The sequence below is a fragment of the Erithacus rubecula genome (genome assembly GCF_903797595.1).
Source record: "Erithacus rubecula genome assembly, chromosome: Z".
NCBI classification, from domain to species: Eukaryota; Metazoa; Chordata; class Aves; order Passeriformes; family Muscicapidae; genus Erithacus; species Erithacus rubecula.
The window spans coordinates 12,521,062-12,547,596 of record NC_136661.1 but is presented as its reverse complement, the minus strand read 5'-3'; the positions used below and the strand labels follow the sequence as shown (position 1 = coordinate 12,547,596).

At 34.2% G+C, this 26,535-nt stretch overlaps 1 protein-coding gene across 5 annotated transcripts in view; it reads left to right on the top strand.

Annotated features, from left to right (window-relative positions):
- Nucleotides 1-26,535, top strand: part of ERBIN (erbb2 interacting protein) — a 118,675-nt gene that overhangs the window by 67,684 nt on the left and 24,456 nt on the right. For 3 of the 5 annotated variants that reach the window (XM_079330495.1, XM_079330491.1, XM_079330492.1), the window contains exons 7-21: nt 684-773; nt 6,771-6,827; nt 10,828-10,891; nt 12,473-12,547; nt 13,825-13,969; nt 14,429-14,501; nt 15,547-15,676; nt 16,008-16,123; nt 17,087-17,156; nt 18,306-18,405; nt 20,389-20,510; nt 21,067-21,237; nt 22,004-22,186; nt 24,356-24,470; nt 26,135-26,318. In XM_079330495.1, coding sequence (XP_079186621.1) covers nt 684-773; nt 6,771-6,827; nt 10,828-10,891; nt 12,473-12,547; nt 13,825-13,969; nt 14,429-14,501; nt 15,547-15,676; nt 16,008-16,123; nt 17,087-17,156; nt 18,306-18,405; nt 20,389-20,510; nt 21,067-21,237; nt 22,004-22,186; nt 24,356-24,470; nt 26,135-26,318 — 1,695 coding nt within the window. The remainder of the gene's footprint in view (nt 1-683; nt 774-6,770; nt 6,828-10,827; nt 10,892-12,472; nt 12,548-13,824; nt 13,970-14,428; nt 14,502-15,546; nt 15,677-16,007; nt 16,124-17,086; nt 17,157-18,305; nt 18,406-20,388; nt 20,511-21,066; nt 21,238-22,003; nt 22,187-24,355; nt 24,471-26,134; nt 26,319-26,535) is intronic. The other 2 variants (XM_079330494.1, XM_079330493.1) reach the window with 2 other exon arrangements.

The following is a 26,535-nucleotide window of genomic DNA, read 5'->3' as shown; positions in this document are numbered from 1 at the left end:
TACCGAGTCTTGAATTGTCCTCGACACATGTGCCAGCCCTTGGAGGCGAGAGCAGAGTTCCTTGAGAAATACCTTCATTAACCTTGTTGCACTGTGATCCAGCATAGCTATCTCATTAAAGTACTTTGCCAAAGTTAATAGGTTGTGTGGACTATCCTTCATTATACCATGTAGCTTTGTCAGCTTGTTAAAATCCATCACTTCTCTGTGACTGTAGAGAAATGTGCAGAGTTTTCTTTGTAGCAAAAATTAATTATGGTTTAATATGCATTTCTGCTATAGTGACAAAATTAATTTGCCAGAGATCTCCACTGCCAGAGATATTACATATCTCTTCTGGGAAAAAAAAGGGATTGCGTATTTTTAGTTTATCCTATTGTTTCTAATTAATGCCTTCTTCATGTTACATGTCAGGAGATCACAAGTTTGTAGCAAGACTACATTTATTTGTAGTTTTATTGCCTGTAGATGTTGTTCTCAATACTTAAAATATTTTTGAAGTTCATCTTACAGAAAACAACCTAAAGTAGTGTGACTTTAAAGAAATTCACCCCCTTAATTTTATCAATATGTAGATATTCAAATATCAGTACTTCAGCTCTATACTATTGCTTAAGAAAATATGAATTAATGCCCTGAATATAATTGAAACTAAGGTGCTATGTTATTTTACTTCTATATAGGCTGCCAGATGGATTTTCTCAACTGTTAAACCTAACACAGCTGTACCTGAATGATGCTTTTCTTGAGTTTTTGCCAGCCAATTTTGGAAGGTAAGCTGAACATGAAACTTAATGTCTATATTTAATTTTAAGCTTCTTCAGAGCAGTTACTTCTGGTTCTGAAGCAACATGAGTACTGGAAAAAAGGGAAGAAGTATACCTTATGAATATACAATAGTTACAGAGAAGAAATGTCCTGAATCTGTATCAGCAGCTTTTAATTTTGACTTCTGAAGGACAGATGGAATGCTTTTGAAGGGCGTAAAACTCATTTACGTTCTTGTTTCTTTTCCAACACTAGACTGGTAAGTAAGGAAGACTAGTATTTTTGAAATTTGTGTTGCTTGTCATGTAGTAATTAGAGTGAAGTAAATACTGACAACTGTAATTCCACTTGTCCTGCCATCCTAGATGTACAAATTACTTCATGCACAGCTATAACTCTCAAGTTTTTTATTGTCAGGAATATTTCTGAAAATCTTGGCATATTTATGGTGTGCTATGCAAAACTGTTGCATGTCATAGGTTCAGTACAAGATAAATACTAATCTGCTACCTCTGTAAAATAGATTACATCTTGGAAGCAAAACTGAAAGGATAATACTAATAAAAGGAAAACTTCTGGATAAGCATAGGTCATGCTGTCCTTATCACACTGCTTTCAGCCACTTCTACAGTTCTCCCCTCTCCATTCTTATTTTATGCTCTCTTTTCCTAAGTTGTCACTGTCCTGACCCATCCCATGTCAGCAAACATCTCTTTCAGAAAATACAGCTATTAGTTAAGCAATGATCTTGCTGAGTGAAAAAAATGCCTCAGGCTGTATAGTTATATTTAGGTCAACACAGTTTGCCAGAGATAGCCACAACCCCCAGATAATGCTGCAGCAGTTGGGCAGATCAGGAGATGAGCAATAAGGAACATAAGCACAGGTGCTCTCCACTAGTGACTATTAGTTTATTAGTCATCTGTAAATAGAGCTGTTACTGGTCATTCCCTGATGACTGCTTAGGAGCACCAGATCTGCTACACATTCAGCTGTCCAAACAGCTGCTTATGATGCAGGTTGAATAATATCTGGAATATGCATAATCTTGTTGGAATTCTAATGATTGTCTATGTTTTTTCTGTTCTGTTTTTTAATAGTCCAACCAAATGGTAAGATTTTCATAGTAAAAGCAGGAACTACAGATGAACTTGAAGACTTCATGTTGACACAGTTAATCTTTTAAGTAGTTAATCTTACATGTAAAACACATTAAAAATTCTTATAATTTGTTCTTTGACACTATCAGCTTCTATAATGCTTAATGGTTAGTGAAATGGTGAAGTCATTAATTACCGACATCATAAGAATAAATCAGTTATTGAAGACAACTTGAAAGGCAATTTTCCATTTTAGTTTTGGTAGTTATGAAGAACTCTGCCTTGTTTGTTAAAATCTAGTGACTTGCAGCATCCTGTTATATACCTAAGAGAATTAATTTGAAGTATTTATGTATTTAAGTTTACCTGCTAAAACGTTGCATAGAATACATAGTCTTCTATAGGAAGGTAATGTTTAGACCAAATAATTGGAAAGCAATTAAATATTAAAATACTATTTCAAAGTAAGGTTCAGACCCCTTTGACATTGAATACTTCTCTAAGTGATGAGACTGCTCTGCCATCCCACAATTTTACAACTAGTTATAAACAATTTCTAGTGCAAAGTCTTTTAACTTCTGCTTCAGAATATGGAAATACTACTTTTATAAACAAATAAACTCTTGGAAGCTTTTGATATATTTAATCTCATAAATGACAAACCTTCAGTTTCTTCAAGTTTGGTGCTGTTTTTTTTTTTTTTTAATGGTCTTAAAACTATTACTTTCCACTGTTTAGGAGTGTGCAAAGTAACTGAGTTCTGTTGCCTGCTCTTACTGGCAACGATTGTCAATAATAATGTCTCCTAAAAACTCAGCCAATACATATTACAGCTGACAAGGTTTTTATGCTCTGTATGTCAAGTTAGAAACCTGGTTTCTTACATCTCTTTCTCTCTGGTTGTTCATTGTTTCTAGTTTAATTGCTGCCATGTCTCATGAGTGTTGTCCCCCATTCTCTCACCTGCTGGATTTGTACTATTCTTATATCCCTTTATTAGGCTAAACAAAATTGTTTCCCTTCTGGTGTGGTAGGTTTTCTTTGTGTCTGATTATATTAATATATATTGGAACAGGTTTCAGTTTTAATTCATCATCTTCTTGACAGAGGATGACGACATCTATAGCTATATTTAGAATTTGAATTGAGATCTCTTCATGGCTTGTAGTGTCATGGTTATCTTCTTGTTTCTCTTGGAAATGTCTGTGGTTGTCTCCAGTGCTCCAATTATCCTTTGTGCAGCTGACTAGTGTAGTTTCCTACATGATTAACTGATGTATTGGACAGTTCAGTTAGAAGTGGCTGATGCCTACAAGGAAATCCTAAGTACTTGGCCTGGTACTATGGCATCTTATCCTTTTTTCTAATTTTTTTTTAATCCTTAAGGCTGTACACACTTTTTTTGCCTCTATGGCATCTTACTGAATCACTATCTTGTCTGTGACAAACAAAGTTAAACATTTTTATGATTCTAAAATGTTGTTATCAAAAAATAATGAACAGGGTAGTCCTAGAAAGGATCTTTGAACACCTCTGTCACTACTAACCTAACATTCAGCCTGGTGCTTAGGAAAGAAATTTTTTATAATGGAAAGCACTTTTAGTATATCCATACAGTGTTTTGATTTATCTCCATGCTTTATTCTCATCTTCAGAATTTGTGCTAATGATGTTCATAATTGTGAAGTCAAGATTATGCTTTTTCCCCCTTTTTAAATGAATATTGTATATTTGCTATCCTTCAATGGTGTTGCTCTTATCCAGCCTATTAGAATTACTAAAAGTCACTAGATTTTTGATATGATTTACCCGTTCCATTGAATTTCTTAGGTGACAAAGTGAGTTTTTTTCCTCCACTCGCAAATTCAAATTTGAATGCACTGATATTGGCACAGATCATGGCATTAGCCTTCATGCCAGTGCATAGACAACTGAGAATTACTGTGCTTGCCTAAGAAAATAGTATCTGTTGTCTCTGAATATGTAATGTATATTTACATTTAAATGCAAAATTATATAAGCAGAACATGTTAAACTTTAAGCTCACAGCTTGCTCATTTTGAGACAGGGTTTACCAATGAGTGTTTAAGATAAGCAAGGATTTATCTTCAGTGTAATTCTAAAAATCTGGAAATGTTGTCTATAATGGGAAATTACTTCCAGTGCCTCTGTGATGTTGCAATTAATTTGCTTTATATTTACATTCTCAACAATTTGCCAGTAGTATCTGTGGTAGTAGATGGTTTTAGTAGTATCTACTTCAGGATATTTTTTTGCATAAATGTACAATGATAACCAGATTTAGTTACATATATGTATGTATGTGTTTTGCAGAAACTTTTGTAAATGCACTCTACAAGATACATGCATTTTATTCTGCTTGCCTTTGCATTTTAGTAACAATTTAAAATAAAAATATTCAGCTTTAGGGAAACCGTTGAGGAGCTGTAAAGTAAGGTACATCTTTCAATGCAGTATTTTTAGATTTCCAAGGAGTGACTGCTTGTTTCACAGCAAGCTTTGAGTGTACCTGCCATTTATTTCTTTTACATTTTTTACAGTTGGTATTGTTTAAAAAATCAGATTTAGGAAGGATATTGATCATCTGGAAAATTTCTCATGTAGACATTTCATTTTATTGAAAAGTTGTGCTGCATTTTAAAAGCAGGCTAAGATGGTTATGATTCAAGAACAATACTGATAAAGTTTTAGACTGTTACAGAATGTGTAGTTCCAGTTGAATAATACTTGTTACATCTTGGTGCATTGGTGATGTGCAGGTAGTTTTATGGTGATGGGTTTTTCAAGTTCAGAAATTATTTCTATACAAGTAGAGCAGATCTTTGCCACAGAATGATCCAGATGACTATGAATTCCATTTTTCCTTTAATATAGGTGAATTAGTCCTCTATTTCTTTTCCACATTGAATGCCACTTCTTCAGGTCCCTTACGGCAGTTCAGATGCTCAGCTTGGATGGATGCTGCATTCTTAGCACCAGAAACTGAAAAAACAGCTAGACCTAGTATTCAATGTGCATTATTATTTTAAACTGGAATTAACTCTTCAGTATTTTTCTCCAGTATTTCTCATCAATTACTGGAAGAAAATGACGATTTCAAACACAGCCTGTATCTCCCAGCAAGGAGAGGTTAAGAATGGTTTCCTAGTAGCTTCTGTGAAGGTCTACACATAAGAAACTGGAGGATATTTATATCTTCAGTCTCGGGGCTAGCTGAGGAAAGATTAGAACAGGAAACAAGGTGACAAAGGCAATCTTTAAGTTCACAGAATTAGCTTATTACAAGTGTCATACAGTCAGTTTTGGCTAAAGTCAGCAAAATGTGGGTGTGCATATTTATAGTTTAGCATATGAAGGGAGATTTGCTGCCACTGCATTCATAGGAAGTTGATTGCATACATGAGTTGCGAAGAAAAACCTACAAGCTGTGTTGCTATCTTCCCTGTCATCAAAGCAAAACACCAGCTGAAGCTAATGCTGTGCTTGGTTTAGAAATCAAAGCCCAAAATGTTCATTTATGTCTGAGGGTTCTTAAAGTTCTGTTTTGTACTAGATTGTTATCTTTGGGTGCTGGTAGGGTAGGAGGCCTGTGAGGTCTTTCCCAATTATGTTCTACATGAACAGCAGTGCTGTTACAATGAATTGGGTTTTTATTAGGGTATTCTTTCACTACTGTTAGAATGTTGGGGTTTTGTGAGGTTTTTTTTTGGTTTTTTTTTAGAAGTTGGAGGGAGAATATTTCCCTCCAGCAGTTGCTACCAGATGGTGAGTGCTGTTTGCAATGCTGGGCTGCACTGACCTCTCTTTCAAGGTGACTCTTACATTCTTAGGTTATTTGTGGGCATGGCTGATTGCTGATTTCAAACTCATCTAAAAATGAATGAATGCCTAGAGTAAAAATAAATTCTGTTTTCACCTTTTTTTTTCTACATAAAGGATAGATCTTATCATTTAATTAAAATTAAGATTTTTGACTCTGTTCTTACACTAGTTAAGCACCTTCAGGAAAGATTGGTCTACTCCCTAAGCTCCTTTCAAAGTCAGGAACCTTAATGCTCTATTTTGTGTTGTGTGAGCACTGTCAGTGAGTCACATGTAGAGCTCTTGTCATTACAATCCTCTCTGTATTTTAAACTCAATCAGTTTCTTATTTTTTTTAAAACAAATAGAGCTTTGTCACTTCTCTCCCAATACAAAAAATTTCCCTGGGAATGGTATGTTGCTTGTATGTAAAAACTGCTTGGAACTTAAACTTGGCTAAGCAGTTGAGTTGGGATTTAGAGGTTATTTGCCTTGCAACCAAGGATTTACTGGAAAAAAGGTCAAACCACCTTCTAACAGGAATATCAAAATGGATTCAGAAACTAACTAGAAAGAGAATATAGAAGGAAATCCAAGATTAATTTAAAGCTATCAGGTGGAAGACTACAGGTATTGCTCAGATAAGGCTTTTTATATTAGACTCCTTGATACATTGCCAGTAGTAGAAATTGAACATCTTTAACTGTGCAAAGTGATCCTACCTTTCTGTTACTTCCTGAGTACTTTTCATTATAATGATAACATGTACCCATTATTAATCCAATGAAGTGATTCAATATCTCTGGGATTAAGGTAAACGAATGAGTCAAACAGGTGCAGAGAAGCAGGAAAGATCTAGTTTGTTTGTTGCTTTACCCACAACCAGCCAGTGAATTTAAAATTTAAAATTAAAATTAAAAATGCCGATTTTGCACAAAATGTCACCTTAATGCTACAGGAAACAAGTTTCAAACTTCCAGATTATTTTTCTTTTAATTCTGTAATATAAATAAGTTCAGAGATTGTTTTTGTTATTAAATACAGAATGTTGTAGTAATTTGTTATGTCTTTCTGTTACAGATTAACTAAACTTCAGATACTGGAACTTAGAGAAAACCAGTTAAAAATATTGCCAAAGTAAGTACAGTACAGTTCTAGAAATTCCTACAGCATCTGTTGTACCTCTCTCTTAAAAAGTAGCATTTTTCTAGTCCCTTGCCATTCTCACCTCATCAAACAAGCTCAGGCTGGTGGTGATGCTGTTCCTGTTGTTTCTATGAACAATGTTCAGAGTTTTCCGTCTGGGACTGTGGAGCTCCAAGCAGGTTAACAAAGATATAAGAGGTCAACGAAGAAAGAAACAGATCCCAGAGATGGGATGTAAATAGCCACCTGCAGAGTAATGAAGGTGTTGTGGGTACTGTAAAAGTGAACTTTCTCTTGCAACAGAAATTGGTAGAGTTGCTGTTTTTTGTGGATGCAAGTTTTGGTGGAGAAGAGGAGGCTCTAACAATTGAATATTCTCATGCTAGGAGGCACTTACATGCAGTAGGCTGAAGTGGAAATTGCCAGTTCTTCAAATACAACAGCCAGTTTTTTTAGTGACTGTAACTAATTATATGCCTTAGACATGATCAAGGGTTATGTTCTATTGGGATTCCCTTTTTAAGTGCCTAGATACTATACTGTGGAATCTGCTGTATAAACGAACCAGAACTCATATCTGGAACAACATGTACAGCATCAGAAAGTGTGAAGTTACATCTTCAAAGTGTGAAACATTCTGTGGTATAAATACTCTCAATTCTCTTCGGCTCTCTCTGTTATCACCAGTTTTCAGCAGAAAAAGATTAGAGGACATGTAATTTAGAGTGGTAGCTCTCTAAATTAGGTTACTCCCAAATGAGGAACAGTAGCTATAATTAAAACTTCCAGCTGATACAGATTTTGTTTTTAAGATCACTCTGATCTTAATTGCCATAATTAACACTAACAGCATGAATTACATGTAATATTTCTAAAAATGTAGTTTATTCTTGTTAGGGATGAGACAATAATACATGCTTTAATGTGTTTCAAGTCAAACATATCCTTGGTTGAAAGTGCTGGGAAACTTTTTGTTGACTTAAGTGTTTTCAGAGTTCTATTCTTGTTTGAAAACTAAACAGCAACTGTCATGAAGAAGTCCTCTGTTTCTCTTCCATAATAATCTGAGCATGCTGAGCTGCCAGCTTTATTCTATTCTGGTACTCTTGTAGAGGATGTTATACAGCTTTAAAAAAGTGTAGAAAATTCAAAGCAGTTTTTTGATGTTAATGAGCTATAGCAATATGTCCTAATATTTTTACTATAGAATACCAATATCTTTTCTTGTTTTCCTGTGACTCTCATCTTTTTAATATTCTGTTTATAATTAGAAATGTATTTGGATAAATTCTACAGCATCAAACTAGCCCTCTTTCTGAGTAAAACATGTGCATAATTTTTGACACTTAAGTATGAAGTACTTGAAAGAATGTTAATCAAAATGTGTAATCGATGCCAACACAATACATCAATGTTGCTTTATGCCAAATATGTATCATTTTGTTTGGAGCTTATCCACAGCCAGAAACTGCAAGTGGCAGCATTATAATGCAAAACAGCTGGATAAAACTATTTCTGGAAGGAAACAAAAAAACACACAGAAACTATTTTAGAGGCATTTTTCTGATAGGTGAATTGGGAAGATGATCCAGTAAAAATATGGTACTTTTTTTTTCTTTAAATTTTTTTTAAGCTTCTATGGCCCAATTGTCAATAAAAAGAGTAAGCTTTTTAGAAAGAAGGAATTTATTTGAAAGTATAATTATAGTGATTAAGGACCCAATCTTACCATCACACTCACCCCCCCCCCCCCTTGAATTGTTTGCCACTTGACATCAACCATAGTGTTAACTTTAGTGAAGCTGTCTGTCTACAACAGCAGAATTTGAGGCATAATTTAGGCCATCTCATCCTTTAGTATTGAGTTGAATTGATGCCAAGTTCAATAATATGAATTACAGAAGAGGCTTTCAGTTTATGGGCGGGATTACACAGCACCATGTCAAAAATGAAAATAGGTGTAATTCCATGATCTAGTTAATGTTTGTTTCAACATCATTTGGCATTGAATTTTCCTGCTACCATAAATTACTGGAAGCTTTGTTTGTGTTTTGTCTGAAGGTATTTCTCTACAAACAATACAGGAAAGCAAGGAGATATTAGTCCTAGAATATCTGAAATATTCCAAAGTATCTATTATGCAAACAGCAGTGAAAGGAGGGAGTATTTTGGAGACTCTCATCTTGAAAACATGTTTGTCAGGTTTTGTAGTTGAGTGGATGTGTTTGCTAAATCACAGTCATTTAGACTAGGGAAATAACAGGCCCCAAATCAGTAAAGTTATCATGTTATCCTGTCATCTTTATATAACACTGGTTTGCAGTTTGAAGTTTCAAAAGCTATGGAATGCAATGTTAGACCCTTTTAAAGGAGTTCTTCAGCAGTGCTTCTGGGAGACTCTTTGGGACATATTTGTTAGGAACACATAGCACTAAAATTGATATTGGCATGGTCTCACAAAACTTCAAGAAATTAATCTTCTGCAGGATTTCAGAGTGACTCATGTAAGTTTAGTTAGAAATTGAAAAAGAATGTTAGCTTACTGATAATCATCCTGTTCATTAGCTTCAAGAAATGAAGGAAATTGTTTCTTAGAATCTTCTGGAAATAGTCTTAATGTTTTATTGTTTGTTTTTCTTTCTCTAAGACAGTAGGAATGCTTGCTAGAGGCTTTCCTTCAAAGCCTGTGTATACTATTTGTATAGTACAAAAAATTATTCTGCTGCTTTTGTCTTGGTCTTGTCTTTACCTACTTACACTAAATTCCTAGTTTGTTCACAGCTTAATTATTTCAGTGTAATGAAAGCCAAATTTCTAAACAAATATTGAATCTCCTTCTTGGAGATTATTTAATTAATAATATTAATAATTCATTATTAATTTACTTTAAGTAAATATTATCTTTTCCAATATATTATTTTTAACTGTATTTTCAGATCAACTGTAGATCTTACTGTATTTGAAGAAAAATTGAAGCTTTGAATAGCTGCATAGAGCATCTTATGCATATGCAATTGTTTCTTGAACAAACTAGTGTGATATTCTGACAATATACAAGTCTCTACCATTTAGGAGCTCTGATATTTAATTTTTCCAGAATTTTTAGTATGTACACTGTTGCAGTTTATATATGGAAGCTTTAGATACTGTTAATGATTCTGTGAAAATCTATTATTAAATAAATTCGTTAATATGATTTCATATGATGGATTCACAGTCTCTTAGAAAATACTTTCAGGTAGAACTGCTGTTGACTGTGAAGTGCCCTTTGTGTAGACCACCATGTGCAGTGGTAAATAATCTCTATGGAGTCCCCAGAGTGAACTTACATAGAGGAAAAATGTTTCCAAAACACAGCTTGAAGTAATGGATTTTACTTTTATTTCAGACATTGATTTAGTATTTTCTATAAGTTAGGTTAAAAGAGTATTGATGTGTCACAAAATATAATTTAGTAATCTTATTTAATATATGACTAGAGAATTAATTAGGGTTCCAAACCACATCACATAGATGCAACTTAGCAGCCTGGAGAGGTAAAGAGGTGGTGTTAGACACTGTGATTGAACAGTGTTTTTCTCTGTTTTAACTGATCAGTGGGCAGTAGTCTTTCTCTGAGAAGAAATCGTGTAGTTAACTAGCCTTTGACTGCTGAAGCAACATACTGTGTACGTAAAAAGCTGAACCACTGAAAAGAAGAGATGCACCACTGCATTATTCTTTATCATGAAGATTTCTTTACTGGTCTTTAGTTTTTGCAAGTTCGTCTTGCAGTATCAAGTGTGTTGCAGTGTACTCCTTGTGTGACACTCAGCAATGTGCAGGGTTAGTAATATGTGCCTGGTTGACCAGTGTGTGAAAAATTTATCTGTAATTAGATATCATTCCAGTCACAGAATAACATCATTACTTAATATTGATTACTAGATTTTTGTAAATCTGTAAGATTTGATGTAGCTAGTAATTTTTTATTAATCCCCTTCCTATGCAGAACCATGTCCAGACTGACTCAGTTGGAAAGACTGGACTTAGGAAGTAATGAATTCACAGAAGTGGTGAGTTTTGCCTTAGTAAAACAGCTCTGCATCTTTTATAAATCTTCTTATCCTTTGATCAGTTTTTAACAAATATGAAAACATGAACATCGTCTAAGAGTTCTGCTGCTAAGAATTATTTGTATCTTACAACTACTTTATGAAGCCTGTTACAAAAATTATGTGTGTGATCATATGAATGATAGTATGTTTCTACTCCTTTTAAAAATAACATTGTTATGTAGTGTGGTTACTGTACTGGTAAATAATTACTAGTAATAGAGTTTGAATTATAAACATAATGATTTGGCTTAGAATAAATTCTAAACACTTATTGATTATCATGTATTGAATGTTACAATTTTGTGCATAACTTGCTTTTATTATTGTGCACAAATTAGATACAAGAGTTATTAAATTTGAATGTTGTTCAAAGCAGTATTTACAATTTAGGTGCTCTGATTTTTCCTTCAGCATGTATTGACTTGTTTTCTGCTTGTGGTTTCACAGGCAAATATATCTTGTATTTAAGAGTCACATAAAATCTCTCTGCTTTTTTACAAGTAGTTTCCTGGGTAAAGTAATTGAAATAGAAATATAGTAAAACTTGCTGACCTGCAACACAATAGAGTCAAGCCTTTGTGTGCCACTAATAGAATATGCAGAGCTGAACACTTGCTTACTAATATGGTTTGGAAAATAGGGGAGTGTATTTAAAGAATTTTTCATTATTATGGTTAAATATCTAGCCCTTACCATGACTGCCATATTCTCATCATAGGGTAGATATTTGTGTGGGAGCCTTAAACTAATGTTTAAATTGCAACTTCATCTTGGAAAATGAGTTGGGAGTCAGGACTACAACTTAAGCAGAAATCATGTCTATTTACTGTATAACAAAACTTACTTAGCATTTATCTGAACTTGGCTGTACTTATTAAGGTGCTGTAGTGCCTCTTTTGTATTGCTTTCTCAGGAGGGAAGTTTAAATAGGAAGACATGTGCAGTGTGAATGTTTACCAAGAAGGGGTCTTTCCCTGATAAACAAGACACTTTTAACAATAAATTGTAGTGGAAACACAATCCCGCACTTCATTTTATGGATGGAGTGGTTTGAATATAACATGGAGATGCACACTTTGTTGATAGAAAAATGAAATTTGTTGGTTTTTTTTTTTTTTTTTTTGTTTGTTTGATTTTCCCCCAGATGAAAAAATCACTGGGGTTTTTAAAAAACAAGTCTTCTGAGTTGATCAGAAGTTGATCCATCAAAATTGTACATGTGACATGTAACTTATGGTTTTCAGCCATGCCTGTTGAGAAGCAATACTTTCTGTAAAAGACAGCAAACCAACAGAAAGCCTGTCTCTAAAGATAATTAAGTGCTGTAGTCAAATTCTTCAAGGTTTTTGTATATCTGGTATATCTTTTAATTTCAAAAGTTAATTATCTGGGTTTTCTTTGATGACCCAGTGAAAAAAGTGGGTATAACAGCTATAGTAACATATTACTAAAATTGCAATAGACAAATCACTGGAGTTGTTTTTGCCAATCACTAGGGCTTTTTCATAAGATTTTTTTTTAAATGGCTTCCCATTACAGCCTGAAGTACTTGAACAACTGAGTGGATTAAAGGAATTTTGGATGGATGGTAATAGATTAACACTTATTCCTGGGGTAAGTTCTTTTGCTGTGTTAAACATAGAGTATTTTAAATTATATGGGTACTTGCTTTGTCAGTGATCACGTATGTTGAAGATGTTATGTAATTTTAGGGTTACTTAAAGCCAAAAGGCGAAATGGTGCTTGAATGCTTAACAGTCCACTTAGAAATTATCACTGATCATGAGAGCTGCATTCAGAGCTTTTTGTTTTGTTTTTTTCATTTAAAGTTATATATTTCTTATCTAAAAATTATGTTGCAATTCAGGAATACTGGTACAACTCTTAAATCAAATTTAGGTTTAAATGGCCCTTCCGAAAAGGGATTAGTGTATGTTAGACAGCAAGCAGGAATATACAGGATGAATATGTTGTATGGATTTTTACTGGTCACCGCTGTAAAACAAGCAGTGCCAATTCTGGTGCTGTGTAAACAGGGAGCATAGCCAGGTCCTGAGAAAACAATCTGTTGACTTTGTATGAGTTTCTGACATCTTTCAAGATTACATATGGCCCAGGCTGACCTATTAATACAGTACCCGAGAACCTTTGCTTAAGTTGTAACACACTAATAAATGAGTATTTGAAATTTGGGAAGCAGCTGGCTTGTTTTTAACTTTAAAATCATGAGCAGCATTGTGAAATGTGGCCTTCCTGCCTGATCAGTAGTCTTTGCTACTGTTTTTCTGTCAGCTAACTCGTAGATAGTTGAGTGGTTTGATTGCAAAATACGAGCTGAACTGTGTTTTGCAGTAAAATAAAACTATATTTCTGAAAATGAATATTTTAATAGAGTAGTGTTCATGAATTTCAAGCTTATGCTTGATTCATATGGAATGGTAATACAAGCTTATATTTTGCCTTGTTTCTTTCAGTTTAGTACAGTTAGGGTTTCATCGTTGTTTTTGAGGATGCAGTTTTACACAAAAGGCAAAAATGAGCAATAAAAGTCTACTGGAGCATAATGATGTCCTCACATTATGTGTCTCTTTCTGAAGTCTGTTCTAAAGCTTCAATTACTTGATTCATGGTAACTGAATCAAACTGTTGAATGTGCAGAAGTCTGACTTTAGGGATGTGCAGAGCTACTGTGGGGTGTCTGTGTGTGCAAAAACATCAGCTGTGCTTATCTGCACAAAATACTTCATTTGAAAGTTTGTGTATTTTGCATAAAATTGTATTTCAGTACTCTAATTCTTTTCCTCTGGCATTACACTTGAGAGGTTAACTCTGCTGCGGTTTTTGTTTTGAATTTGCACTTTCTAGAGCACATTATTTTCTCTTACTTTTAGTTTATAGGCACTTTGAAACAACTGACATATTTGGATGTTTCTAAAAACAACATTGAAGTAGTCGAAGAAGGTATTTCAGGTTGTGAAAGTCTGCAAGACCTACTGTTATCCAGTAATTCACTTCAGCAACTGCCAGAGTCTATTGGTTTGTATTTTAAGTTAATTCATATTTTTAAAAGCCTGTAGTTCAGACACAGAGCACTTGAAAATGAAAAGCTGACATTCTAGATCTGTTTCAGTGGAGTAAAAGTGCCAGTTCATGATAAAGCTGTAATATATGACTGAATAGTAACTTACAATTGTTTTGGAGCATTCTTTACTTTTACAGTAGTTTGTAAATGGATGAAAAACTGCTGTCTCTATCAGAAAAAAAACCTATTTCTTTTTCTACCTGCCCCCACCTGCCTACCCAAATGGTTGACACATTGTAAACTGGCAAACAAGTTCTGTAAGCTCAACTCCTTATTTCCTTGAAAGTACATTGGCATGCCAGGGAATAGAGATGTGGTTGCTTGCCCATAATGTTGGGTTTTTTCCCCCTCTTAATTTAAACTCAACTTGATGAACTCAAATGTCCATTTTGATTTACTTGTTCCTGTTATAGGTTCTCTGAAAAAGGTGACAACACTTAAAATTGATGAAAACCAGTTAATTTATTTGCCTGACTCCATAGGAGGGTAGGTATTTCACCAAAATAAGAAGTTTAATTGCCTTTCTGAACACTTTTCGGTAACAGTTGCTCCTCTTTCGAAGTTTTTTATAACTACTTGACTTAATTTCTTCTACATGTTAATGTCCTAATACAATTTCAATCAAGTGTTTTCATATCTTAGTTCTACTTTGCAGCATGTATGTTCCTATTACTTAATACCAAATAACATATGTTCCTTACTATCTATAAAGTAAAAATTGAGTGTGACAGAAAACAAGATACTTTAAGAGTCAGTTAGCTTCCTGGAGCTGTTTTTGTTGACATTAACATGGCTGTTGTAGATATTGCAGATGATTGTCTGATCTCAAAAATCTTGGGAAAAGTAAATATGAACATGTATTTATCTTTTTTTATTTATATATTTGTATATATATATGAAGAATTTCCAGCTGTCCATCAGCAAACTTTTTAATATATATTATGGTGTTCAGCAATTTAGTTTAAAACTTGCAAAAATAGCAAAAATAATCAGCCCACAATTGAGTACTGTACAAATGTACAATGTCTTCCAATCTTTTTCATATATTTTAATTAATATGTATTATATTTTGTTGTCAGAGTTTACAAAGTACTGCCAGATTCTTATGTTCAGTCTCTAACTCTTGAAATTCTTTATTTGTTGAAAAACTGCACTCAGCTCTGATTTTACTATAGTCTGTCCTGTTATAAATGTCTTAATGCCTTACCCTGGCATGTTGTCATGTAATGCACAAGCACTCATTGTTGCTGACATCACTGTTTTCATTGTGAGGACAGTGTAAAGGAGATTTTTAAAAAATAAGCAAGCTCAGAACCAAAAACTTGCAAGCAACTAACAGGAAAAAACACCCAACCTAAAACACATTTTAGGCCATCACTAAAGGATTCTTCTTGGATTTTAATTCCTTAGGGTTTATTTTGAACTACATTTGAAATAATTAATGGTGATATTAACTTCATTTAAACTGCAGATGTTCAATTAATGTTGGATTAATTAGTCTGTATAGAGGAGTTAATTTATTTTTTTGCAGGTTAATATCAGTAGAAGAACTGGACTGTAGTTTCAATGAGATTGAAACATTGCCTTCATCTGTTGGTCAGCTCTCAAATATAAGAACATTCGCTGCAGATCATAACTTCTTAACTCAGTTGCCATCAGAGGTATGTATTTATTGAAAGTCTACAAAATTAATATTTTAATGTGTTTATATAGTCTGTGCAGCTTGTGAACAACCAGTTACTAATTTCTGAGAGGTTTTCTTGTATGTGTGTTTTCAAAGTAGGATGTATACAAATAAATAAGTTTATAAATAATGACATCTGATTTTTTTAAGCAACAAGTAGAAATTCATTGCTGTGTATTGAAATTAAAAGGTTAGTATGTAGGAATAAACTTTCAAGACAAAGTAGCCTCAATACTAATTGTTTTAAAAATTTTCATATTTATGTTGTGAAGATTAATTAATTAATTTTGGGTTGTTTTTTTTTTTAGATTGGAAACTGGAAACATGTAACAGTGTTGTTTCTGCATTCTAATAAGCTTGAATTTCTCCCTGAAGAAATGGGTGATATGCAGAAATTAAAAGTCATCAATCTGAGTGACAATAGGTTTGTGGTTGCTTTTCAAGTAGAAGTTGTATAAAACGCAACAATAATGTAGAGGGATTCTTATGAATACATTATTGGCTATCTTTCCTTATCCCACACATAGCTCAGAACCTGACTGAGATGTATTTAATGCATTATTGTTTTATTCTGGACCTTGCAGTTCCATTATATTAAGCTATCTTTATTTCAATGACTTGGCAAGTTCATTGGAGTGCAGCTTAACTACATTCGTTTTTATAGGGACTTACTTCCATTATTTGCATAAAACTTTTGATCCTTACTTAAAGATTAATTGCTTCTTGAATTGCATATGGAGCACCCAGCTGTATCATAGGATAGTGTGTGTTCTGTGGAAGGGGGAAAAGAGTTGTGTTTTATTAGAGATGCTCATTAAAAATAGACAAACAATAGAATTGTTGCTTTATAGAATTGAAGTATACTGGGAGAGAGAAGTCTAGCAGTGTACACCATCCTGTTGTGTCAATCCAGCTTCTCTGAACTCTATCTGTGGCTTGATTTATCCATTAATGCCAGAGCACCCATTATCAGGACAGCCCCTTCCCCATACATGTATCTGAGAAAAAATCAGATTTTCAGGTATAGCACATTTTTACTTAATTGTCATAAACAGGGTGGTGATAAAATGGTGAGGATTCAGATGTATTAATCCACGTTAGTTGTCATTGTATTCAAGTCACCCAGTTGAGTTAAAATTCAAGTTACAATGGTGCTCATTTATTTTAAGTTACTTGCTAAGCTGGGCCAATATGAGTTTTTCTTTTTTGTTTGGGTTATTTTAAATTTGAATTTATATTACATGCTGTATCCTTTCAGCTCTCAGTATTTAATAAGTTAACATCATATAGATATGTCCTTTTAAAATATTTTACAGCCTAATGCAAGATTGTTTAAAGTCTTAACAGTATGGCTAAATGTACTTATATAAATTCTTGTAATTTGCAGACTGAAGAATTTACCATTTACCTTTACAAAACTGCAACAACTCACTGCTATGTGGCTATCAGACAATCAGGTAAGATTTTTTAGTATTGAAAATAAAAGATAGTTGACTTAATTCCTGATGGGACTGACAAGGACAGAGACATCTGTTAAATAAAGAGACCTAGTACTGTATACATCAATACTTTCTTGACATTACTGAAGTCCTGAAGTACCCAATACTGAGCTTACCTGTCTCTGAAGACTTGTAATTCCTGGAGATCTGTGCTGTGAGGAAATACAATTTAACAGATGTTGGAAAGGTTTTGTTTGTTAGCTTTTGTTTTCATTGTGTTTTCCTTGGGATTGGGGGGAGTGGGGTTTTTTGTGTATTTTTTGTGGTTTTGTTCTGTTTTTATTTTGTCTTATTTTTGTTTGTTGTTGTGTTTTGTGGTTTTTGTTGTTTAATTGTTGTCTGTTTTGTTTAGGCTAGTTAACATAGGAGTTAGTGCTTGATAAGCTTCAACTTAAAGGTGCAGCCTGCTGTTGCTTTCACAGCTATAGCAGTGGGGAAACAGCATACCTGGTTTGAGTTAGGTTTCTTGCCACACCTTTGAACTGTGTGATTGTTTGACTTTGAAGCTGTTAAGCAATAACTCATGTGCTTGTATTTTTCCTTTTTATTGAAGTCCTTGATATTTTGCTGATTTTCTGAATGGCATTAAGGTGTACAGGGCTGTAAGAAATCCACTAGCCTCAGATATGCAGTTTTACTAAACCAGAAATTTCAAGAATCCTCTGCCCCTTCTTGTAAAGGGGTTGAGGATGTTCAATCTGGTGTCAAAATGGAAAAAAAATAAGAGTACACAATCTTTCTCTTTGTATGATTGTCTGCAGCTTTAAGTAGCAAAATATATGTCTGGATTTCTGATCAGTGTGCTTTGGGATTATAGTAAGTACCAATAAGGAACTGGGCTACTTTTTGACTAGTGTTTTCTTCCACAAAAGCTGTTGGTGAGTTTGTCTACAGTCAAAAAGCCTGTCATCAGTCAAATACAGACATGTTAATATTTTCATTTTGTGAAAATTATTCAGATGAGAAATGGTTTAATTCAAGGGAAAGCAGTCTTCAAAGTCATGGGTCAGGCATGCCCTGTGATATATAGGTCATATTTACTTTTTATATATATATATATATATATTTATGTTCTTATAACATATCCTTCTTTCATTTACTTTCTAGTCTAAACCACTTATCCCTCTTCAAAAAGAAGCTGACCCTGACACACAGAAAACAGTACTTACTAATTACATGTTCCCTCAGCAACCAAGGACTGAGGAGGGTAAGGAATTTCTGAAATTACCTATCACAGTGGTCACTTTTGAAAATAATAATGGGAAGACTTTTCGCTAATATGATTTCACTAAATAATGCTTAAATACAAGTTTGGAGTATACTTGAAAGAGATGATGAGTTGTGTCTGATGAATGAAAGCAGTAACTTAATGAGATTTAGAGGTTGGTAAATTCTAGAAGAAACTATTTCAGTGAATAAGGTGAGAAATGGACAGGAACCTGTTCTGTGGTGGTTGCCACTCCCAGCATGACACCCCCATTCCTTCCAACAGAGCGTAATGATTTGCAGTGAAATTCTCTTAAGCTTTAGCTTCAAACTGATTATTTTAGCAAGATATTTCCTCCATTACCAAATATGTATTTTTGGAAAAGTGCATAGTATTCTCTGGTTTATTTTGAAATTTTAAAAAGATTGACCTAGAAAAAATATATTGCTCACATGTAGTTTGAACTGGTTTTTTTAAAGGTTAGGCACAATATTTTAAGCTCTTACCAGAGTTATTTCAGCACAGTTGTGAAATAGTTAAGGAAACAAGTAACGTTGCAGGAGCAAGCCCAAGAGGAGTTAGGGGAAAAATAATTGAATAACTTTATTCTTCCACTTTCTTTCCCTTGCAAGGAAAAGGAAAAAGCTTGTGCTGCTTTAACAGAAATTAAGGGAGGGCAATATATCAATGGAAATACTTGAAACCTGGCAAGTTGCAACATCTCTTGTTCTATGGTACAGGTGTCTAGTACACTGATTGAGGAGTAATCAAAAACATAAGCAAAAGCAGCAAACTGTGCATCACTTTTAGTATCTCCTAATGTATTTGCTATATCTCTAATAGGATGTGAGAATTGAGAGATTCAATGAACTTCAAGACTGTTCTTGAAAGTGTTCTCTCCATTGGAACTCAATTTTTCTCTAGTTCTGGCTTTTCTGTAGACAAGGAAAGGACTGATTGTTTCAGTTGACAGAATACCTGTCTGAATAAAGGAAGATTTAAGGTTCAATAGAGTTATTAAGTTGGCTTTTTGGTCAGGAAGTCTTAGTAATAGTGAAGTTTATTATAATATTTTCAGATGTGTGAAAATTTTAAATTTACCCAATAAATTCGGAGTAACTAATTCCATTGCACTTACTGAGCCCTATTATTAAGTATTTTTCTATGTCAAGTATAGAAGTGGTTAATCTGAACAGTCTTGGTATTATTAGTGAAGGATATACATTTTCTGGGTAGTGGTTGAAAATTTATTAGACTATTTGTTATGCTAAAAGTAGAACCTGGCTGATGTAACATCAAGACATGCTAAATAAGAGCTATCGGGTACCTACAAGTATTTTTTTAATCTCTTGTAAAATTAAGCAAGAAATACTTGTATCTAAAACCCTTATTGCTACAAAGTAAAATAAAGCATAATTGCTACAAAATCATGCAGATTATCTCAGTCTTCAATTTTAGATGCTTACACTGCTTTAGGATTAGTAAGAATGCAGGTTTTTCTTACTAAGTCGTTCTTAGTTTTCATTTTAAAATTTCGTTAAATGAAATCAGATGAATCTTCTTACCTGTGCTTAATGATGTTAAGCACTGATAATAGGCTATATAAATCTATATAGGTATACTTCATGTTTATATATATACACACACACACACAAATACATTATTTCATATGCATATATAGAATAAAAACACTTAGCAGAGTTCTGCTGAAATTTTTCAAGTGTGAATGTTAAGACTAGTGTACAGCTAAGTGTATGATTTTCCTTTTAAAGACAGGGCTTTGCTAATATAAAATTACAGCCAAATTCCTAAAGCAGTGGCATTGCATCTAATCTTCAATTGATGGTGCTGTTATTCTTTTATCTTTTAAAAATAATAAATACATAAACACACCAATTCCATCCAATGGAAAGAAAAAGAGTATATTTTCTTCTGCATAGTGTAGCCTATACTTATAAGAACTTATTTGGTATTTTTTTCCAGTTATGTTCATATCTGATAATGAAAGTTTCAATCCATCTCTGTGGGAGGAGCAGAGGAAACAGCGTGCTCAGGTGGCATTTGAGTGTGACGAAGACAAAGATGAGAGAGAGGCACCACCTCGGGTTAGTATTTAATTTATTTTTGCATACTGGGTGCTTCCCTCCCTATTACTTCCACCCTTAATCTCAACCTTTTCCTTGCTTTCATTATGGGTTTCACTCTCCTGAATAAATCAAGTCATCAGTTTAGAGTATTTAGCAGGATGGAATACTATGATTTGGATTTTTTGTTGTGTCTGCTTTTAGTTTGAGCATTATTTTACCAGATCATTTTCAGCAGGGCAAGCTGATACGTGGCAATGTAGGGTCTAACTAGGATGCTACCTGACTAATGGTGCTGTGGAGAACAAGTGGGGAAACCATGATAAATCATGATTTTATTTTAAGTGAATTACAGTTGGCTTAATCCTTGCTTGCAATCATTGGGCATGTTGGGGGAAAGGGAGTGAGAGTGATTCATAACCTTGACAGGTTGTATAAGCTTATGTCTGCCTCAGTGCAGGCAGACTTGGCTATCCAAGTGGAGATTCTAGAGTATTCAGTGGTTGGTTAATTATTTGTTTCAATATTTGTTTTACATTTGAATAAATGTAGAACCTTATTGCTTTTTGTTATACAGGAGGGCAATCTGAAGAGATACCCAACTCCATATCCTGATGAACTGAAGAACATGGTCAAAACAGTCCAGACAATTGTACATAGACTAAAGGATGAAGAATCTACTGAAGATTCTGCCAAGGAGTCAAAACGAGAAGTCCAGACAGTTTCTGTAAAAGATGTGGGGGTAAAGGTTAGATATAGCATTATGTTCTGGTTTTGCAAGAAATTCCAAAGACTAATGTGTCATTCATTCCTTTTAATTCTCTTCTCCCTCCCCTCTGACATTTAGCAAGAAAAATGGTTAGATTCCAGAACCAGTTTACTGCTTTTCCACCTAAGGAGGTCTGTAATAAACATCTGGTTTGCAGTCTTCTTCCTGCACTAAGAACAAGAAAAGTAACCTAATTCTCAGGCAAATACAAACTGTGAATATGTTAAGGAGCTGCCTTCTTTGGTTTCTGGAGGATGGTGTCATTGTCATCCTCTGATCTTCTTTCATCTGCTAGACTTCACAATGAAATTTGAATAATCTCTAAGGCTTTTACTGCTCATTACTGAAGGTTTTGTGTGGTATCAAGCAGTAATAGCAGGCTGGCAAAAATGTCCCAAGTCTCTAAGAGCTTGATGCAGCATGATAGAAGATGGGACTACTTTTTGGTGCTCACATAGAATCATCATAGGTTTTGGTCTGTTTGATTTCTTGTTTATTTGACTGGAAATATAATGGTACATATTGACATCAGCAAGGATAAGAGTCAGATTGGTTATCACAGAGTAGGGTCTGCACCTTAATCTATGGTATTTTCTTAGTATTTCATACCTGGTGCATTTTGTTCTTATAATTTCAGAGTTCAGATTTTTCCATTCCATATTTTCCCAAAATATATAATGCTGGCTTTATATGTTGCTAAAAATGTTTCAGCATGTTTTCTCTGCTAATATTCTTATTTCTGTAGACCTCAGAAATTGGTTCGATAAAGAACAAAGCTGATGAGAGAAAGCAATATTCAGCAGGAAGCTCTGTGCAGAAGCCCAGTGAACCAGAAGCTGAGCACAGCACTGCAAATTCACAGATGACTGCACTTGTTAAAACCCTGCAGAACACGAAAACAATTGTCAACCATGAAGACATGCTTGAGGTATGGCATTGCAATGAGCATTATAGATAGCAGTCAGAAATTGTGCTGGTATTGTATTGAATTTGTTCTTCTGGGGGATGAAAATTTCTGTTGATAATAGAAGAAAATTGCATTCCATAAATGCTGTGAATTCAGGTGGTTTTCAAAACAGTATTTTTCTCCTTCAGATTTTGTTAAGTAAAGGTTGAAACAGCTAATAAAAAGTTCATCATAAAAGATGCATGCATTTAAAGAAAAGTAATGAAAACTCAGTTAAAGGATGATATACACTGTGAAAAGACTTACACTTTGGTAGAATTCTCCTGTTGTTTTACTGTCAGTACTTCATTAAATAATCACTTTTAATTGTTGCTGAAATGAGAAAATGTCAGATCAGTGGTAGCGATTAAAAATTTATGTATTCAAGTGAGTATACATATGCATTTCAAATGAAAAGTGGAAGATAGGTTTAAAAATATTTATTCCTTTGTGTTTACTAGTGAGCTGTCAAAAATATTACTTGTAATTCACTTAACTCTTAGAGGGAAGGATTTTAAACTTCTGAACTTTGCATCTCTCTGTCAAACACCATGTATTAATTTGTTTAGAAAGTTTGATATTTATGACAAATTTTGGAAGCTGTCATTTAATCAGTTCCCAGTCATAACCTGTAAAATACTTTTTTTATGATTTCTCAAGTGATATTTTTGGCTCCTGTTGTGTAAGCTGTGGAATGTGCCTATGTCATACAGTGAGTAGTCTTGAGTAATAGGCAGCTGTTGCTGTCACTGGCTACTTCCCCACTTGTGTGTTCCTGCTTCTATATTCTTTGTGAAAATACTGGTATTGACATTTTTTCTTAACTTCTAAAATGTGATTTCAGAACATCATGATAGTTGTCTAATGATAGTGACAGTAGTTTTTTGTAACTTTGTAGTAAGCTTACTTGTAGTAAGTACAGGAGTCAGGTACAGTGAAGTCCTTGTTTGAATATTTCCTTATTTCCTGCTGGTAACACTGTTGTAGAATCCAGATAGCAAAACTTTGCCTGTGTGTAAGCTTTTCATTTCAGCATTTATTACACTTGTATGTCACATCGAAGAGGAAGGAAATGTGGTAGATGCAGTGAACAGATTGGTTGTTCGGATTGTAGAGAAAAACCGATGGATTTTTAATTTTTATTTTCAGTTAGGACTGTCACAGCTTGTTTGCTGAGTCCCAGCCAGGTTTGTCCCTCCTGCAGTCCTAAGAGCTTGTCAAATACCTGGTATCATAGGAAGGTGGTGCTCCAATAGGTTCCATGCATTAAGTGTTCCAAAACGCAAAGGAAAAGGTGAATGTTGTCAGACAATTTTTGCAATTTGCAACATGGATTTCTAGCAGGAAGCATGTTTATTAGAAAGAAATTTCCACTTTGAGAAAAGGTTTGCTGGGGGTTTGTTTCTTCAAAATATTACGGAAAACAATTGGATTTTGAAGAGAAATTAATATAGGCCTAGTAGTAGGATACTGAATCAGTTGCATGGCTGCTCTTGCAGCAGCTTTGTCTGTCAGTCTCTCTTGTAAATGCACTGAGTTCCATCTTTTGGTTCAGAACTAATGATTACTAGCTTAAATGTATTCAACATTGCTTTATTTCCCTGCCATTGCTCTAGAAGTTAAATAACTTCCATTACTCCTTTGGAATTTACTCTGTTTCTGTTAGATAGACTAGGCAATCCAAGTTCCCTCAGTCTTTACTCACAGTGTACCTCTCCATTCCTAGGATTGTCTCGATCATGGCTACTTTATAGCTGTTTCAGTTTGAGCTCTTTTCTTCAAAACCAATACCTGGCTGGTCAGTCTGTGGTGTTTGCTGGTTCAGTGATCACTTTGTGACTGGACTCAACTGGATGCTCTCTCCAGGCTTCATCGGCTTGCTCCAAGTAGTTTTTTGCAGTTCAAGTTACCTGTCTGAGTGTCATCCCATGGAGTTCAGCAGTGACAATGCAAGTCTACAAATGCTACTTCTGAAACATAATTCAGTTGCCATGCACTTCAGATGCACTGCCAAGTTGTTTTGCTTTCCCCATATTATTTGTCTCATTTATAACCCCTTTATTGTTTAGTGGGTGATAGTTTAGATAGCATTTACTTATCTTTGAACTGCTCTTCAAAATGGACAGCATAAAGCTGTTTTTCCTTTAGCAGGAGTCAGAAGAACTCTCCTCTGATGAAGAGATGAAAATGGCAGAAATGCGACCACCACTGATAGAAACCTCCATAAACCAACCAAAAGTGGTAGCCCTAAGCAATAGCAAAAAAGGTAGGATACCATAAAAAGCATTGGAAGTGTTTTGTGGCTTGGAATATTTCTTGGCTCAAAGTGGCTAGTTTTTCAAATCAAATTAAGTAAAAATAGGCTTAATTTTTATGTTTTAAATGAAAGATTTTCCTAGTTAAGCAGTGAAAGCAGGAAAATATTGCATGTACTTGAGTGCATGCTAGAGAAATCTGTGTTGATATCCTTATTTTCTTGGTTCTTGTTATTTTAAATCAGACAGGAAGAGAAGGAGTGTGTATTTTGGGGGGTTTTGAGCTTGAACACACTCTTGATGCTCCTAAGATAAGGATTGCAGAAAGTAATATTTATATTGGAAATACTCTATAAATCCCTCTTCACCCAGATTTTGTGAATTCTTGCTGTGATATGCAGCTGCTGTAACTGCTGCTATAGGCAGTAGTATCACTTATTTAAATTTCTCTACAGAAGCTGTGCTCTCTTTTTTTCTCCAGAGTTATTTTACTCTTTCTAGCATGAAAATTCGGAACGTTTTTTTCGTGCTAACTATATTTTATATTCTCTGAAATATAAATTTGGTCTGGGTAACCATTTCCTTAAGAATATGAAATGGCCTAGGATTCAGAGAAATCATGATAGAGAAAGAGGATACCAAATAATGCTTTGCTTCATATGATATCCAAGTCCAATACTTCCAGCACAAAAGGCTTTTCTGGACATTAGATGCAAAAAGGTGAGATTTGGTGAAGAGAACCACATTGTGGAAGCATGCTGAGGATCACATACAGATGAAAAGGTGGATGTTTATCAGTGTTGTCCTTGGATTTTTTTCTGACAAAAGTATCAGGTCAAAACTTCTTTCTTGTCTCTGAAGACAGACATTAGTTCCACAAAATGTATGTGTTTGGCACCTGTAACTGGCTTGAAGCAAAAATGTAAATATATTTGTTTCTACACTCATGTCAGAATCACGGCTGGCTTGAATTTCCCCAGAGAAATTATTTTTATACGGATGTAGTATGTAAGTATGCATATATTATGCAAGAATCAATGTGTACCAGGGGTAAATTACTCTGAAAATCTTGTCCTAAGGGATCTGCAAAGCATGGAAATGCATTGAATTCAAAATCTGCAGAAGAATATTTTTTATTGCTGATTTTTTACTTTACTAAAAAGCTATACAGAGCTTATCCAGTGATCTTGATGATTCCAGAGTACTTGGGCTAGTAAATAGCTTTAATAATGACAGAATATTCAAAATCAGGTCCTTTCAAAATACTGCATGTGAAGCAGTGTGCTTCATTTTCTTAGAGTTCAATAGACTCATCTAGTTGACAATTTTGAAATCCTTACAGTAACAGAAGAATGATTTAATAGGTATTTTAAGGAAGTATTCAGTAATATAGCACTCATGTATGACTAGAAAAGTGGGAATAAAAAAGAATTTAGAGTTAATTAACAGATAAGGGCTGTTTACGTTCAGCCACATGTTTTAAAAATAGGAACTATTTCCAACAGTATTTTGTAAGTTTAAATTAACTTTGCAAAGGTGTTAGCTTATATTTTAGTTTCACGTAGTAAGAATTACTGGAGAACAAGAGACAGTTTCTAAATACTATACATGCATGTATGAAATGGCTATTAATAAGATCTGTGTGTCTAACTAAATTGGCAAATTTTTATTTCAGATGATTCAAAAGATACTGATTCCTTATCAGATGAAGCTACCCACAATAGTAATCAGAATAACAGCAACTGTTCCTCCCCTTCTCGAATGTCAGATTCTGTTTCTTTAAATACTGAGAGTAGCCAAGAAATTTCTGTCTGTTCTCCCGACAAAGAAACACATGCTGCTGTTTTATCCAAAATCAGGTTTGTAAGATACTGTAGATCACTAAGAAAATACATTAGAAAAATGTTAATTAATGTTGTATATGGTATTCCTTCCTTTAATTCATTCGTCATTCATTATATATTTAAAATTTCAGTGTTTTAGATAAGGTTACTAATGTTCTGTTAAGGTAATAAAGTTCTTGAAAAAACCTTTCAGAGACTAACTTTAGTGTACAATACATGGTTCTCGTTTCTC